General features: G+C 33.4%; 1 protein-coding gene across 6 annotated transcripts in view; it reads left to right on the top strand.

Annotated features, from left to right (window-relative positions):
* Nucleotides 1-16,750, top strand: part of CDC42BPA (CDC42 binding protein kinase alpha) — a 157,026-nt gene that overhangs the window by 119,673 nt on the left and 20,603 nt on the right. For 4 of the 6 annotated variants that reach the window (XM_081941643.1, XM_081941642.1, XM_081941640.1 and 1 more), the window contains exons 22-26: nucleotides 7,327-7,446; nucleotides 11,374-11,454; nucleotides 12,744-12,849; nucleotides 14,027-14,163; nucleotides 15,271-15,410. In XM_081941643.1, the coding sequence (XP_081797769.1) occupies nucleotides 7,327-7,446; nucleotides 11,374-11,454; nucleotides 12,744-12,849; nucleotides 14,027-14,163; nucleotides 15,271-15,410 (584 nt within the window). Of the gene's footprint in view, nucleotides 1-3,720; nucleotides 3,760-7,326; nucleotides 7,447-11,373; nucleotides 11,455-12,743; nucleotides 12,850-14,026; nucleotides 14,164-15,270; nucleotides 15,411-16,750 lie in introns of all 6 variants that reach the window. The other 2 variants (XM_081941644.1, XM_081941641.1) reach the window with 2 other exon arrangements.

The following is a 16,750-nucleotide window of genomic DNA, read 5'->3' on the forward strand; positions in this document are numbered from 1 at the left end:
TTTTATGGATGACGTAAGTCTTTCATCTCCAAATCCACAAATTATTCAGTAATAAAACAGATTTGATTTGGCAACTTCAGATGGTCATGCAGTCATCTTAAACCATCAAGAGCATGAAATTCAGCAGGTTCTGTGCTCCTGATGTGTCCGTGCTGTATAGTTTTCAGTATAAGTTTTCATGGCATGGGCTAAAGGTTTTTGCATATGTGTTTTTTCATTTGCTATTTGAAGGAACTGAGATACAAGACATGACTTGTTTCAAGGGACCACTCACACTCATTCTGGCCTGTTATTGACATTGCTTGGTCAAAACTATACCATTAAAATTGGATTCTACAATTCTGTTTTTACTTTAGCTTGGGATGAGTGTGAATATATGTTTCATTCACATGCATGTCACTTTCTTAAGGTTTTTTTTTCCTGGTCAGTTTAAACTCATACACCAGTGACATTTTTTTTATCAAGTATATGTGGAATAATTATGTCAGTTGTATTGTAGATAAGTACAAAATTTAGTGCTGTAGTGTTCCTATTTACAGTAACATTTTCAATATGACAGTCCTCACTGTAAAGACACTGGAGGATACTGTTCACCGTTTTTGAGCTTGGATTACAATTTCTGCATCATGCAGAAAATATCCCAATAGTTCTACATTCAAAATAATTTAACAAATATGCTATCACATTCTCAAAACAAATGTCATACAATGCAGGTTTTCAGGAGACTGTAGGATTGGTTTGAAAAAGACAAATTTCTCATGGAATTGACTGAATAATGATTAGGTTCTTTCATATTAATGCTTCTGAAAACCTTTAATGCTAAAATAGGTTGATTTCAGTAGGTGGAAATTAGTATGCATCCTTAAGAAGTAATAAATAGGTTTTAGGTGCTTTGTATGAATAAATCAATGGCTTTGTGTAATAATAGTAATGCTAGCCTTCCGTTCGCAGCAACAGCTTACCACAAAAGAAGCAATTTCTATATACTCCAGATTTAAAATAGCTTTTGTGGTATATAAATATGGGTTTAAAAATTTATGAGCACATTTGTCAAAGTATTCAGATTACAAAACTAACATCATAACCTACAAGCCTTTTTTTCAAATAGTCCAGTGTCTTTAATTGATAATAGCTCTGATTAATATATTTATTCTTAGTCATGTAGTCATGTTTATAAACTGTGATCTTTGTGTAGTATTTAGTCTGAAAGCTTGAAAGTGATCTAATGCCACTCAATGAATCACATTGCTGAATAGAAATTGGACTTGGGTCTGATTCCCACTTTAAACACTGCTTATCAAAAGCAAAGCAATACTGGAACAAAAATAATATATATTTTGGGGTTTTTTAATCATTAGTCTATGGGAATGTTAAATGTTTGTGTTAAATTGTCAGATTTTCTTGTAGAATATTGTTGCCTTTCCTTCTAACCTTTGGGTCAGTAATTGGAAGAAGTTCTACATGCTCAATATACCAGCCATCTTTCTTCCCAATTTAGGCAAGTAAAAATGGAAGAAAGAAGCAGAAAGGATCTAAGACTTTCTGAGATCTTTATGCTCCCTTGAAATTTTTACCTAGCTCGGGGGTCTTGTGAAAGACAATAACAGAGTATTGTTTTAATATTCTCTTGTCTATAGCATTAGAAGTCCCAACGTGCCTAACAAATTTGAATACTGACATCTAACTTATCTTCTGTTTTTAAAATAATTTCCTATAATATTAGATCATGTCTCCCCCATTTCTATACGATGGAAATAGCCTTGTCAAACTAAACATCCTTAGTAGCTAAATTGAGTCTAAGAAAATTGTGTCCCACAACTCAGTGTAGTTTATTATTTATGTGTTGTTGTCCACAGAAGAGGACTAAATTTCCAAGTTTTACTGATCACCTGGACATTGTTGATTGCTTAGCAAGTCAAAATACTTGTGTTAAAAGGCTGTTATATGGCTTCAATCCTGTTCTAAAGATTACTTATTTGTTTACCACAATCAGACTTGAATGACTATTTAGAGCTTCCAGGTTTATTGAGATTCATGGTTATGTTGCCTATAAAACTATATTATCCAGGCACCAGATCTGGCATTTGACAGAAAAATACCCAACACCTTTGCAAAGTGGCTTTTTTGCCTGCCCGCCCACCTCCCTCCTTCCCTCCCAAAACTGCAGTATTTCAGGCAAAGCAAAAAAAACTGTTTTATTAAGGCAGAGGTATCAAATTTTTATATAAGGCTCAGAAACAAATGGTACATACATTAAATATATGTGATGCATCAGAAAGCAACAAATTAAACAATAAAACCCATTGATAAGATGTAAAAAAAGACTGATCCCCTTAAAATATGCCTTCTTCCCCACCTGTTTTGTTTCTTCAATACTTGTTACACCTCAATGACTTCAAAATGGATTTTTATTGCACATCATAGGAAATTGCTTTGGCTTAAAGAAATAACATGGTTTCTTAAATTTCAAAAAGAGGCACGGCTGGCATGCTAAAATGCTAATACAGGTAGTCCTCGACTTACAACCATTTATTTAGTGACTGTTTGAAGTTACAATGGCACTGAAAAAGGGCACTTGACATGTATTTATGATTGTTGCAGTCAAATGATTGCCATTTTGCAACCTATCCAGTTACTTTCTGACAAACATAGTTAATATTAAAAGCCAGGTAAATTTAATGGCCATATTATTCATTTAATACCGTAATTGCATGAATCACTTAACAAACATGGCAAAAAAAGTAAAAGCATGACTCAACAACCCCCTTGCTTAGCAGTGGAAATTCTGTTCCAAAATGTAATCATAACTTGAGGGCTACCTGTATCACCTTTATTAAAAGGCTAATAATAACAATTCTGTGTAAACATATTACCTTACATAAGCTCTGAAAAACCAGATAATAAATACACATTGTTTCTTGCACTTTTAATAAAACTTTAAGATCTAATGTGACCCAGAATGCATTGCTGCATTGAATTTTTTTAAGTGTAAAGTAGTATTAGCAAAGATAAGAAATTATGATTCAGACTCCCAAAGATGCTTTTTCAAGAGGCAACTGGACTTTCCAGTTTTTCTTTGAAGGCATTTCGCTTTTCATCCAAGAAGCTTCTTTAGCTCTGATCATCCCCACCACCATCTCCCCATCATCCACTCAGAGCTAAAGAAGCTTCTTGGATGAGAAGTGAAACACTTTTTTAAAAAAACAGAATGTCAAGTTGCCCTTTGAAAAAGCACCTTTGGGACAACCATGACTAAGAATCTCCATAGACATATGACTGAGACTGTAGCAGACAAAAAAGAAAAAAATATTTCCCCCCATTGAAGTCCTTAAAGAAACTGCCATTTTCTTTTGAGAAATCTCCACTGGCAGCTGTGAACAGACATTCATCATAGGATGCAGCATGGAAAGTCTGCTGCAATCCCAACACAGTAATGATTGATCTGTATTCCTGATAATATTTGCATTTTTTAAAAAAGCAGAAGAGCGTTTAATAAGATATTATTTCATCTAAAATAGATTTTTTTAGACACATGATGTTTTTAAAATGATATTTGAAAGTAGTTGTTTCTTGTGTCTTTATGTTTCTTCTGTTTTATGTTATCATGATACACGAATCCTTGTCTTTACGATGCAAAATGATATCAAGCTCTGTACAGAAATGTGGATTGAAGGAATGTATCTTTCCCTTGTTAACCGTCTCCTCCTTTCTCTGTTAAAGCGCTCTCCCTCCTGTATTCCAGCCCACAAAGGCAGACGTGTAAGAGGATGTCTTGTTGTGTGTTGGCTTTTAGTTTGTCATATCATGGACATGGCTTTGCCTTCGTTCAATGTAGACCATTTTCCTTGATATTTTTACGGCTTGCATATTTACCCTGCTGCTTGTCTTGTGCTACTGCTTTTCTTATATTTTCCTTCTGTTTAATACTGTTTATTAAGTGTAAAGCTTTGAGAATGTGCGTGTGGTTTTATTCTGTTTTAAGCTCTTGGCTTTAGGATGTCCCAAAAACAAAGCAAAATTAGTGTAAAATCCACCTGTTTGTTAAGATGATGGGGAGCAATTTTTAAATAATGGGTTTCACAGATTTTTTTTTACAAATGACATAAATATGTTTCATATACAATTACACTGCTATGCTTCAATCTTAAACTTATTAGAGTACAAAGATTTAGCAAAACAGAAATTTGCCTTCCTAATCCAGGTCCATCAAATTATGAGCAGGATTATCAATTCTGTCAAATTAGTTTGGTTGACATTAAAATACCAAAGTCTTAACAAGAACCCATTTGTTTAATGTGATTAGTATTATCGGTCTGAGAACATTTTATAGTATGGTTTTATAGTATGGTTATTGGTTTGGCAATTTATGCTTAGTCTAATGCACTGAATATTCCCTCCCCTCCTCCCTCTCCTCTTCCCCCTCCCCTCCTCCCCCTCCCTTCCTCCCTCCCTCTCTCTCTCTCTCTCTCTCTCTCTCTCTCTCTCTCTCTCTCTCTCACACACACACACACACACACACACACACACACAAACACACACAAACACATGCACACAGAAAGAGGGGGGAGAACAATCTGCAAATTAGCTTCTAAGCATTCAGAGATGTGTCTGTTTAACTGCATGTGTGTATTAGGCTATGCAAAATATTCTTGTTGCAAAACATGCTAATGCAAACAAACTAACCTCATAATATAAAAAAAGCCACAGAAAGTATTTTAGAAGGCTTGCACAGCTACCTTGAAGGCTAGCTTTGTTCTCTATGCTTATCTATGCATGCACAACCACTTCATCTTGGTGGTGGATCCTGTTTTTAATACTGGCTGTGCTTGCATACAACTGACATTCCTTAAAGAAGTTGCACCAAGCTCTCTAAAGAACATGGTTGCTTTAATGCTTCAAGGAAGGTTGTGTTGCTTAGGCTATAATGCTTTGTGATTCAACGGGGCAAACATACCTAATACTCCTGCCTCGTATTTTCCCCCCACAACAAATGCTTTCAAATACATGCTACAAGTTAGCTGCATGCACGGACATACACGGACATCCTTGTGCTGTGTCCCATATTGAGCAAGCTCTGGTATTCTGTGTTCTCAGACTGAATTATGCTAATTATCTATATCATGGAAAAATGGAATATGTGTTTCAGACTAGATCGTGTCTGATAGACTTGCCTAAAACCCACTTTCACCTGTGCTAAGAACAGCAGTTTGCAATTAACTTACATGACAAACTATGTATTCTAGTCATTTCTATTTCCCTTCTGGTTTGGGTTTTTTTAATGGAAGGAATAAAAATAGCGAAAAGGGGGTGTTACCTCGGCTCCTCTGTGTGTGTCACATAATATTTTATTTCCTACATTCTTTGTCTGATATAATACCCAGGACAGATGGAAAAGATTATTGCTCCCAAGTGAGGTTTTCAATAAGCAAAATAAATAAAGTTCGCCCTGATGTTCAGAGAGATATAATTTTATATTTAATAATGGTGGAATCAAAGTATAGAAAAGAATTTCTTCTAATAATTGCTGCAGTGCTTGAAATAGTTTACATGCAAGTAGCAAACAATAATATTGATGATCCTGTATCATTGATTATATTCTCTGCAAGTTGAAATGATATGAAAATTTTATAAATAAATATGTCAGTTAAATAATGCTACGTCTATATTTTAAAAGAAGTGCTGAGCTGCATTCTGAATTTCAGTTACTGTTTGCTTTATGCTAGGACTTGCAATAAATAAGTGAGCAGTCAAGCATTATGTTCAACAAAATAAAAGAGCACAAATTGATCATTCATCTGTTCTCTACTTATGGTTTATTCAAGTGGCACACACAAACATACATATACCTACACATTCAAACGTATACAAAGATTTATATGTACATGCATAAGGAAGATTCTTAGATATGTTTTATCTGCTCTTTTTGTGTTTTCAGAACAACAAATCATGCTCTAAAAATTTTCTTAAACTTAAAAGTAACCTGCTTTTTACAATATGATTTGTATGAATCCTATTCAGTACAAAATAAAATGCATAGATAATGTAGGTTTAAATCAAAATACATTACTTGACTATTTTATGTTGAAAAACAGAATTTTTGACTGACGATCATAAATAATGACAGTTAACTAGAGGGAGGGAAAGGGAGGTTAGCTAGCTGGAAACCAACAATTAAACCAAACAGAGATCTTCCAAAAATATTATTTTTTCTTAAAAGATATTTTAATTGAACCAAAGCTACAATGTTTTGGCACTGTAGGAAAATAATGAAAATATGTCCTGTACAGCATTCTGCTTGTTTCTGTTAAAAGAAACAAAAGAAAATTTGTATCTATGATTTGAATATTACTTTTCATACTGATAAAAATACATTTAAGATGTCACCGTCATCTTTAGAAATTTATCCTTTATTAGAACAAACCTGATCAGTGTTATTTTATATTGATAACTGCGGGCTAATATCATTTTATTAAACTATATTTAAAATGATTTATTTACTAATTAATTAGTATCATGATACTGCCATGTATTGTGACTATTTATTAATAATCTTTCTAACAAGTTTTATTATATGAAATTACAATTACTATACAAAAAAAGCTTCTATGGAGTCCTTGGTAATTTTTTTGCTTCATTATTTCCCAACAAATCAAAATCTATCAACCTTATGTCTTATAATTGCTATATAAAAGTACACCAGAGGCCTACAAATGTAGCCATAGATTTAATTTTATAAAAAATTGACTTCATTATAACTGTTGAGAAATAAATGCTGAGAGTAGATTACATTGAGCTTTACATCAATGCAATATAAGAGGAATTGTTGTTGTGCTGATATTGATATCACAGGTGTTCAAATTTTTCAAACTATAGCTATGTTCACCACCTTAAGTTGTCCAAATATTTATATATAATAAAAGGTGGGATAAACTAATAATGATTACCTTTCATCTTTAAAAAATATTGTAGTGTAATCCATCTATATTTCTGTGTCACAGCAAGTGGAGGCATCTACTCAACATAATATTTGCATGGTAGATCACTAGGAAATCTCAAGTTTCTAGAGTAGATTGCAATGTGTGGAAAAATTTTGAAAAAGAGAATGATAAATGATTCTATATTGTTTCCCCCAATCTCTCTAAGTCAGTAGCCAAACTTTATTAAAGGAGAATCTACATTTATGTTATTTGCATTTCTATATTTTTGAAAACTGGTACTTATCAAATGTGGCTTCTTAATATTCTCTCCCCCCCCCTTTTTTTTCTTTTCCTTTCATTTTTCCTTTCTTTTCTTTTGCTTGTTTCTTTCCTTTGGTTGTTTCTCTAGATTGATTCTGTTGAAAATTTTACCTTATCTAATACGCCTTCGCGGGATGAAGATATCAAGTATCATCTTCATTCAAGATCTAGGTCCCCTTCCACAGCTAGTGACATTGAACCAATTGAGGTACTCTCTCTTAGAACATTTCTTTAAGAATTGTCGGTCCCATAGCTCAGTGTCAAAACAACTGTGCAAATGTACTGTGGAGTAAGCTCAGTTGAATTAAGTGGGAATTATATTAACAAATAAAGGTTATATATTCATAATATGGTGACCATAACATTTTATCCTGGTGATTTAACTCATCCCAATGGATATTATTAAAATAATGATTGGTCACATATTATCATTATTTATTTGTTATGGCCATACAGTCCAGCAGATTGTGGGTGACTTACAAAAAGAAAAAAGAAAAACTCCCAAAACAGTTTGAAACATAAATGCATACTGCCTGTACTAAATAAGAAGAAGAAGAAACCACAGAATAACATCATCATAACAAGCCCATTAAGCTCAGTTCTGGGACCAAAACCCAGATCTCAAGAGTTTTCCAGAACCTCAGAAGAAAGCTTGCCATTTCTATCACTTATAGTTCATGAGTTACAATATTTTGGCCAGTCACTCCTATAGAGCAAAGAAAACTTAAAAGCCATTGTTTTACTTTATGATTCTTTTTTCAATAAGCATATAGAGAACAATCTGTGGCCATTATGGAAAAAGCAGAGAACTTACCCGCTCTCACCTGTTTCTGCCTTTTTTGTACACTCCTTCACATGCCCAGAAAAAGAGTTAAAATTATAATGCCCAGAGATTGTTAATTTTTTTGTAGCTTTTCTAGGATTTCATAATGATCATGGAAATCAAAAAAGGCATTCAGGTAAGTAATTTAGATACCATGTGGAAAGGTAGCTGACTATGGAAATTAGCCTGAGGATGAATTGGTTTGGATATTAAACTAGATTTACCATAGTTGTTTACATGACATCTGATTAACCCAATAAGCCTATTAAGCATATTGGGTAAACAGAGGCCTAAAATCTCACTGTCTTTACATAGCATATCTATTAAAAGAAGATTATTCCAATGATTTTTGAGTTTTTCAAGTCAGTCAAACACATAAACATGCTGTGTTTTGGAAGATTTATTTCTGTTTCATATGGAAAACAGATGGCCAAAGATAGATATAACAGTGTTTTGCTGTTTGCTTTGCATCTGAATACCTACATTAATGAAATTCAATGGTTCCTGAAAACACTTCTATGTCCAAACACTAGTTCATATGAGAGAGGTATTTTACATACATAGCACTCAAGCATTAGATAGATGATGATAGATAGATAGATAGATAGATAGATAGATAGATAGATAGATAGATAGATGATAGATAGATAGATAGATGATAGATAGATAGATAGATGATAGATAGATAACCATACACACACACACACACACAAACTCACACCCAATGACATACTTTAAATAGTACTGTACAAACAGAAAAGTGAGACATCAAAGTAATAAATAAATATATAAAATCATATGTAAATTATCCCTTGCAGTATGGGAACAAGATAAAACTATTCACATACACATAATTTCTAACATGTAGTTATATTGTCCATTATAGAAAGCAAATTGCCCATACAGAAAGCAAATACAGGGACAAAATAATATAGTACATTGCTGCTGTTACTTTCAGATATCACTTACATGTAGAGTGAAGCAATACTGTATTTCTTTTATTATTCTTCAGCAAGCTGCTAATTCCATTAGTTCTTTGTCAAGGAACTTACCATAGCTTTGTAATGTTCCTTGGGGAATTCCTTCTGGGATTCGGTGTCATCTTCTGTGATGTGATAGAAGCTAACTTCTATCACTTCTAACTTCTATATTCTATATAAATATATGCTAACATCTTCACTGTAGAGCATTTTTTTGTGAAAATGACAACCATTTCAAAAATAGTTTATGATATGGCATAAATGGTAGAATATACATCCACAATTCTAATTAAAATAATAATTTATTTCCTTAGCTTGCTAGAGGCACCATGTAGTTGTCTCCTGGTGGAGGATTGTTTTGTTACTTTTTGGATGGAAGCACTGATCTTCAGAATATTTCTTGGACTTTTCACAGAAACCCTAATTTCATAGTCCACATGTCACATTAAATACTCTTTCTTTCTTTCTTGCATGGTTTGATTTTCAAATGTCACCAAAGTATTCAACACTGGAATACTTCTTGTATCTTTATACTGCAATTACATGCATGATTGATTTTAGTTTAATATAAAGCATTATTTTTAAATTATTGTTTCACAGTTGACAGGATTTGCAATGTTAAGCTATTTAGCTATTCTATGCTATAGTTCCTGAGGTTATTGTCCATTTATAGCCATCTCCCATTTGTATACAAACCATGCTATATAGCCGGTTTCTTTCCTATTTATTTATTTTAGTAAATATTTAAAAAGAATAGAATAAAAAAGCAAGAAAAGTAAGAAAAATAAAAAATAGAAATAAATTTACATGCAAGATTAAATAAAGATGAAACTTTTATTAGTTTTATTAGATTAGTGCTGCATATTTAAGTCTTCAGAACATTATTTCTCAAGTCAATATTCAAAAATTAAAAACAATATATATTATAATATGAATCATAAATTCAAGATCATTCTGATTTATGATTTTACATAAATAACCTGGTAACCATATGCTGTCACAGTTGCCTGTAAATAGAAAGGCAGTTACAAAGAATGTAACTATTTACCATGGCACATTAATATTGACCATGAGCTTGTCAACAGATACTCAAGCATATTTATTTTATTGTATATATTATATTACATTATATGTACTATACTATATTACATTTTAATATTTTAATTACTTAATACACATTTTTTCATCATGATAAATTAAGCAGTTTATAACAATGATAGTGCTTCAGAAAAGTTTGTGTTCCTTTGACAATATTTTTATTTAATAAAATGAAAGTGAAGTGTTACCAATGTGTTACTGGCACATGCTACTGACATATATCATTTTATTAAACTCTTTGGCTACACTTATAAGAACATTTATCACAGAGTTCTATTATATAAATGCCTTTCTTTAATAACTGCCTGAACTAGTAGATGTATGATTCTGGATTAGTACAGAGGTAATAAGCCAAACATCAGCTTAATGAAGACAGTTAAACTGAGTGTGTGTGTTAGATAATTAACAAAACTGTGCAAATGTTGGGGAAAGTCCTTCGTGGTGCATACTGCTACAAATGAAACATCTCTTCTCGAAAAACTAAAACAACTGTATGGTTGGAATGGTCAGCATGACTGCCTGAAAAGCTTTTTTGGGTCTCCTCATGCATGTTGCATGGACAGCTGCGTTGCTTTGCTAGCAGCCCCAGGGCAAGTGCTGTTTGATTAACAAAACATTTTTTTATTATATGCTCATCCAAAAGAATAATCCTCAGAGTCACTATGTGAATGCTTTATGCCATTTTTCCCTCCATAGAGAGTCAGTTTGCAGTGGTAGTTAAGGTGCGGGCTTAGAAACCAGGAAACTGTGAGTTTTAGTCCTGCCTTAGGCATGAAAAAACGCTGAGTAACTTTGGGCTAGTCGCTCCCTCTCATCCCAATTCACCTCACAGGATAGTTATTGTGGGAAAAATAGGAGGAGGAAGGAGTTCATCACCTTGAATTGTATATTTTTTAAAAGTATATGAATAATATAATAATTGTTACCGATAGTTGTGTATTTATGTGTTTATGAGTATTTGAAGCTTTTTCAGTAAACCAATTTCTTAAAGTACATTTACTTTGCAGTCAGATTATTTTTGTTAAAGGCTGTAAAGCATTTAAGTATTTTGCAAGTGAGGAAAATCTGAATATGTAACCCAAAGTACATGCTTTTTTAAAAAAACATGCTACATGCGTATTTCAAATTCTTGCATATTTTTTGCACCAGTTTGCTTATATCAACATCATTTAAAAGTGGGGGTGTGGGGTGGTTAATATTAATATAAATTAATGTTCACCATATATGTGCTCAGGTTTCAGATCATCCTCTGCGTCCAGTTCACACACCAACCATGAGATCACCATATAGTGGTTCAGGACTCTCTGTGCCAAAGGTATTCAATCAAATATTATGATTAGAAGCTATGCTAAAATCTTAGCCTATTCTTATACAGGTAGTCCTTCACTGATGACACAGCTGAGCTTGGAATATTGGTCATAAATCATTATGGTCATAAGTTGAATCCACACGACTGGACTTGATATTTTGACCATTTTTATGACAGTCATTAAGCAAATCGGCACAGTAGTTAAGTAAATCATGTGTCATTAAGCGAATTGTGTGGTTGTAATTCCAAATACATCTTATCCAACGGAATGTTTTACCAGAAAATAGCAAAAACGATTGTAAAATATGAACATGTGACACACAGGATGCTGCAACTGGTTGTAAAAGCAAACCAGTTGCCAAACACTCAAAATATGACTCTATGACCTTGGAGGCGGTATGACAGTCACAACTTTAAGGACATAACTTTTTCAAGTCAGTCATAATTTTGAACTTTCATTAAGTGACCAGTTATAAGTCAAGGACTCCTGTATCTACTTTGTTGATCCTCTATCATTTACTTATGAATAAGGATGCTGTTGTTAGTATCAGTAAGAACTAAACCCACTTTGGAAAAAACAATTCTATATGTTATGAGTGTTCAACTATTTAAAAAGGTGAAATGCAACTTAGACAACATTTATTTCCTTATGCCAAATTTGAAGATTTGCTGTGTGATGGACTAAGTGTAACAAAAGGAAACAGATTATATACTTCTTTCGTCACATGCCCATGATTTCTACTTCATTGCAGAAATGTCGTAATTATTCTCTATTAGGTCAACATTACAAAGAGCAAAATGCTTCACTGATCATCTAATGGTCTTGAAAGCTAAAGGAAAACCCCCACATTTGTTTCTGCATAGTTTAGTAATAAATGTTCTGCCAGTGAGTTTTCTGGTACATTACATATTAATTTATTTTGCTGTGAAAAAAAGAAATTTAAAACACAAGGTAACTTTTTTACCTGTTCCTTTTTTGGATAGTGATCCACTGATTTTGAACATTTATTCAATTTTTTAGACTGTTTCTATAAAATACATAAGATATAAAATTATTATAAAGTTGCATACCTAACTTAATAGAAAATGATGTTTCTATTTTCTGAATAGAACTGATTCTGATTAAACAAGTATATGCTATAGGAATATCTTGGAAATTATGAAACTAGAAAATAAACTCTAAATTTATTAGTGCAACAAAATTAAACTATTTATGTAATATGCAACAATTTAACAATGATTTTTTTTATTATCAAAACACTTGTCATCTAATCATATTTCTATTTATTTTACAGCCTAAAGCCCATCAGTTTGTAGTAAAATCCTTTAATACCCCTACCAAATGCAATCAGTGCACATCATTGATGGTTGGGTTAATAAGACAGGGCTGTACCTGTGAAGGTAATGTCTGGCATCTGTTTTTACAAAGGATTATATTTATTATATGATAGTAATTACATGTTAATATCATTCTTAGCTGTATTACACTTGTGGCAAAAAAAACGTGAACAACAGCTAGCTGTTTTAACTACCTTTTGAAGATTCAGGGACAAATTTCCCTAGCTTAGTATAATACACTATAGTTGAATATGTCATAATACTGTTTTAGATTGGAGCAATAGGTGATACTGAGACAACCAGTGATCTGCAACATCACATTGTATGGTCCTTGGTTCTGGTAATGAAATGTTTTTTAAAAGTACAGTGAAAAATCTGAGCATCTGTTTCATTGGCTTCAGTATTGAAAGGGTTTTATGATTGCTGAACCTTGTCTAAAACAAGGCTTTTTCAGTAAATGAGCAGCTGGGTCAGCAGAGTGAAATTAAGTAAAAATGGAGAAAGGCCTTTAGCTTTCCATGTGTAGCAATCTCAGTTGTACTGAAACCATTAGAAGGTTGGAGAATATGATTAGATGTATGAAGAGGCATATGTTTATCGGACAATAATATTTATCACCCTACTTAGGACTCCTAGAAATTTCATGTACTACAACCTAAGTGGGAGGGAGGGCTATCCATTTTATGAAACTGAACAAAATATTTTTATAATGGATGTTCATTTTAGCTCAAGAAAGTAGAACTGATAAAGAGTGATGTGCAAGATATATATGAAGCAACATCTGATTCTGTTAAAAAGTAAATTTTTTGAACAAAAATTCAGTATCTCAGATAGATTAGACAATTGGTTTTATATTCGTTTCTTATCCAAATTCGTAAATTGCTCTTTATAAATTAGCAATTTAAATGTTGCAGAAGTATAAACCTTCATCAGAACATATATATTTGGAATTTCTTTGAAATGGCTCATTTTGGTTTAAATATGGCTATGGTTTTAATAGCCCTGAAGGTATTAATGCAGTGAACGTACATGATTATCTATAGCAAATCTGGAGTGGAAGTTTACAGTGACATACATTTGCTGCATAACCTATAGTAGACACATAGTTTCATTGGCCAAGAAAAATTGACAGGAGTGTTTGAGCTTATTATTGTTTTTCATATTATTAAAATAATTATTGCACAATCAACAAGGATAGATGTACATTTTCATTACAATTACAAACTGTCTTTCCTCCCAGTCTGTGGATTTTCATGCCATGTGACCTGTGCAGACAAAGCACCAGCAGTATGTCCCATCCCACCTGAACAGACAAAAGGTCCTCTAGGGATCGATCCACAGAAAGGAATAGGAACTGCTTATGAAGGGCATGTCCGAGTAAGTCTAAGAAAACCTGTGTTGTTTTTTGTTTAATATTGATATTCATTGGGTGGGTGGGTGGGTGTGTCTGAAATGAGAATTTCTTATCATTTTACAACAAAAGCTTGGAGACTTTTAGAAAAAGCTAGGAGTTGGTAGTTTTCAGGGTACTTCTATATTGTCACTTATTGTTATTGGCATTGCAATTTTGTACCAATTTGCTAATGTCAATCCTGTTGTACTCCATTATCCTATAAAGGTGGCCAGTGCTCCCTCCATCTGGCTAGTGGAAGGGCATGAAAAACATAATCAGCTAATTCCCCAAACACTCACTGATTAATCTCCTGTTATATTTGTTTTTGTCCATGGGGGAAAAATAAATAAATAAAAAGATTACATTGTATGGTTAATAAAGATGGTACCCTTCAGAGTGACTGGAGAGGACATGAATTGTGGCACAATTCCAAAGTGCCTTAGCTGCAGAACAGAATAAGAAATCCCAAGAAATGGGATAAACTAGGGACCCCTGCCAGTGGGAACCACCTGCCATATACTTCCAGAAGAAATGCTACAACATTTTCACTGCAACAATACTCCTAGAATTCAAGCTGACTTGTACTTCATTTATTCAAGACCCATTTCTTTGTGGGAAGTCGGAACTAGTATTGATCTTAGATCAATGTAATCTTGCATGTAGAAGAGGCATCATTTCTTCACTACTCTATTTGAAGGAGGACATGACCATTAAGTCAACTTATTTTTATAGTACAGTAGAACCTCTTGTCACAACCATAATTCATTCCATAACTTTGGTCGCAAACTGATTTGGTCGTGACCCGTATCTAATTTTTTAAATTTGGCGCTTACAAAAAAAATGGTGCAGAAAGGGAAATCAGCCCAGGGGGAAAAAAATTGAATTTTTTGGTTGGAACCCAATTTGGTCATGGTCAGAAGCATTCGTTATCAGAGGTTCTACTGTATAAATGTATATCTGATTGACTTGGTGAATGGTTTTTTGTATAAATCTTGAAAGTACATTTTGCATATTATGCTTAGATGTTAACATTGTTTTCCCGTTTTGATTTTATGCATTTAATTAAATTAATGTGATTAAATTTATTTTAGATCCCTAAGCCAGCTGGAGTGAAGAAAGGCTGGCAGAGAGCCCTGGCTGTTGTTTGTGACTTCAAGCTCTTCCTTTATGATATAGCAGAAGGAAAAGCATCCCAACCCAGTGTGGTAGTTAGTCAGGTTCTTGATATGAGGTAGGAATGACATGCTTTAATTTAATATCCAAGGCAGCAAGTGCTTCTCTTTTGAGTCTCTGCCCGTATGAATAACATAAAAGTTGACCATTTTTCTACAACCTATCCCTTTCTGATAAGCTGTACTTGTGGTAGAGCATAACTGTGGTAGATAGGAAAATATTGAGCTTTAAATATGGTGGAAAATTATGGAACTAGAAGCTAAAGTTTTTAAATGATAGCAATTGTTGCTTCAGGTAAAGAATCATATCTCTCTTTAATTGGATTTATTATTAGTGTATATTCATAATTGGTCAGTAGGATCTCTGCTTTTTAAACACTTGCTAATTGTACCTATATAAAGTGGTGCTTAAAAGTGTGTGAACCTTTTTGAAATTTCAGTATTTCTACGTAAGTATGAACTAAAATGTGATCTATTATGCACACAAATTCAAAAACTAGAAAAAGAGAACCCAGTTAAACAAATGAGTCTAAAATGCTACACTTGTTCATTGGATTGTTGTGGAAAATGATCCAAAACCACATATTTTGGGGAAATAATGTAAACCTTTGCTTTTAGTAACTGATGTGAAATCCTTGGGCAGCAATAATTTCAACTAAACATTTTTGATAATTCTTTATCAATAGAAGAGAATGTACTGTACATAGCTCAGAGCTGAACTGTAGAGTCGTTAGTGCTCTTTGAGCTCAGTTGTTTGTTTTCAGATTGTTTATTACCCGACTAACTAACGTGTGCACTGAATCAGTGCATCATTAGTGCATTAACATCTGCAACCAAGCAACCTCAGAGAACGCTATAGACCCCGTAAGTGTCGATCAGTCTTGTGTATTTGTTTGGAGACATTTTAGCCCATTTCTTCCACTAGAGGATTTAGGGTGCTTCCTCTCATTAACTACCTCCCTGACGTCCTTCTACAACATTTCACCAGAATTTAGGTCAGGAGTTGGACTTGGCTATTGCAAAACTCTCACAGCCGTCATCCCATTGACTTTAACACCTGATTATAATTTTCTCTTCAAATGAACTAATATTCCTAAAGATTTACCATATTTTTCTGAGTATAAGACGCACTGGAGTATAAGACACAGCAAGGTTTTGAAGAGGAAAATAAAAAGGGTTTTGCATTCTGCAAACCTTCCAAAACAGGGCCGTTTTTCACGAAAACAGGCCTGTTTTTTCTCCCCAAAAAGGCAGGAATAACCTTTAGGGAGCTTGCAGAGTGCTCTTGGGGGGGGGGGCAAAAACGAGCAAAAAACGGCCCAATTTTCATGAAAATGGGCCCATTTTTTTGTTTAATAAAACCCGAAACCCTGCCCCCTTCACCAAAATGGCTATACAT

The sequence above is a fragment of the Natrix helvetica genome (genome assembly GCF_964273705.1).
Source record: "Natrix helvetica genome assembly, chromosome: 2".
NCBI lineage: Eukaryota > Metazoa > Chordata > Lepidosauria > Squamata > Natricidae > Natrix > Natrix helvetica.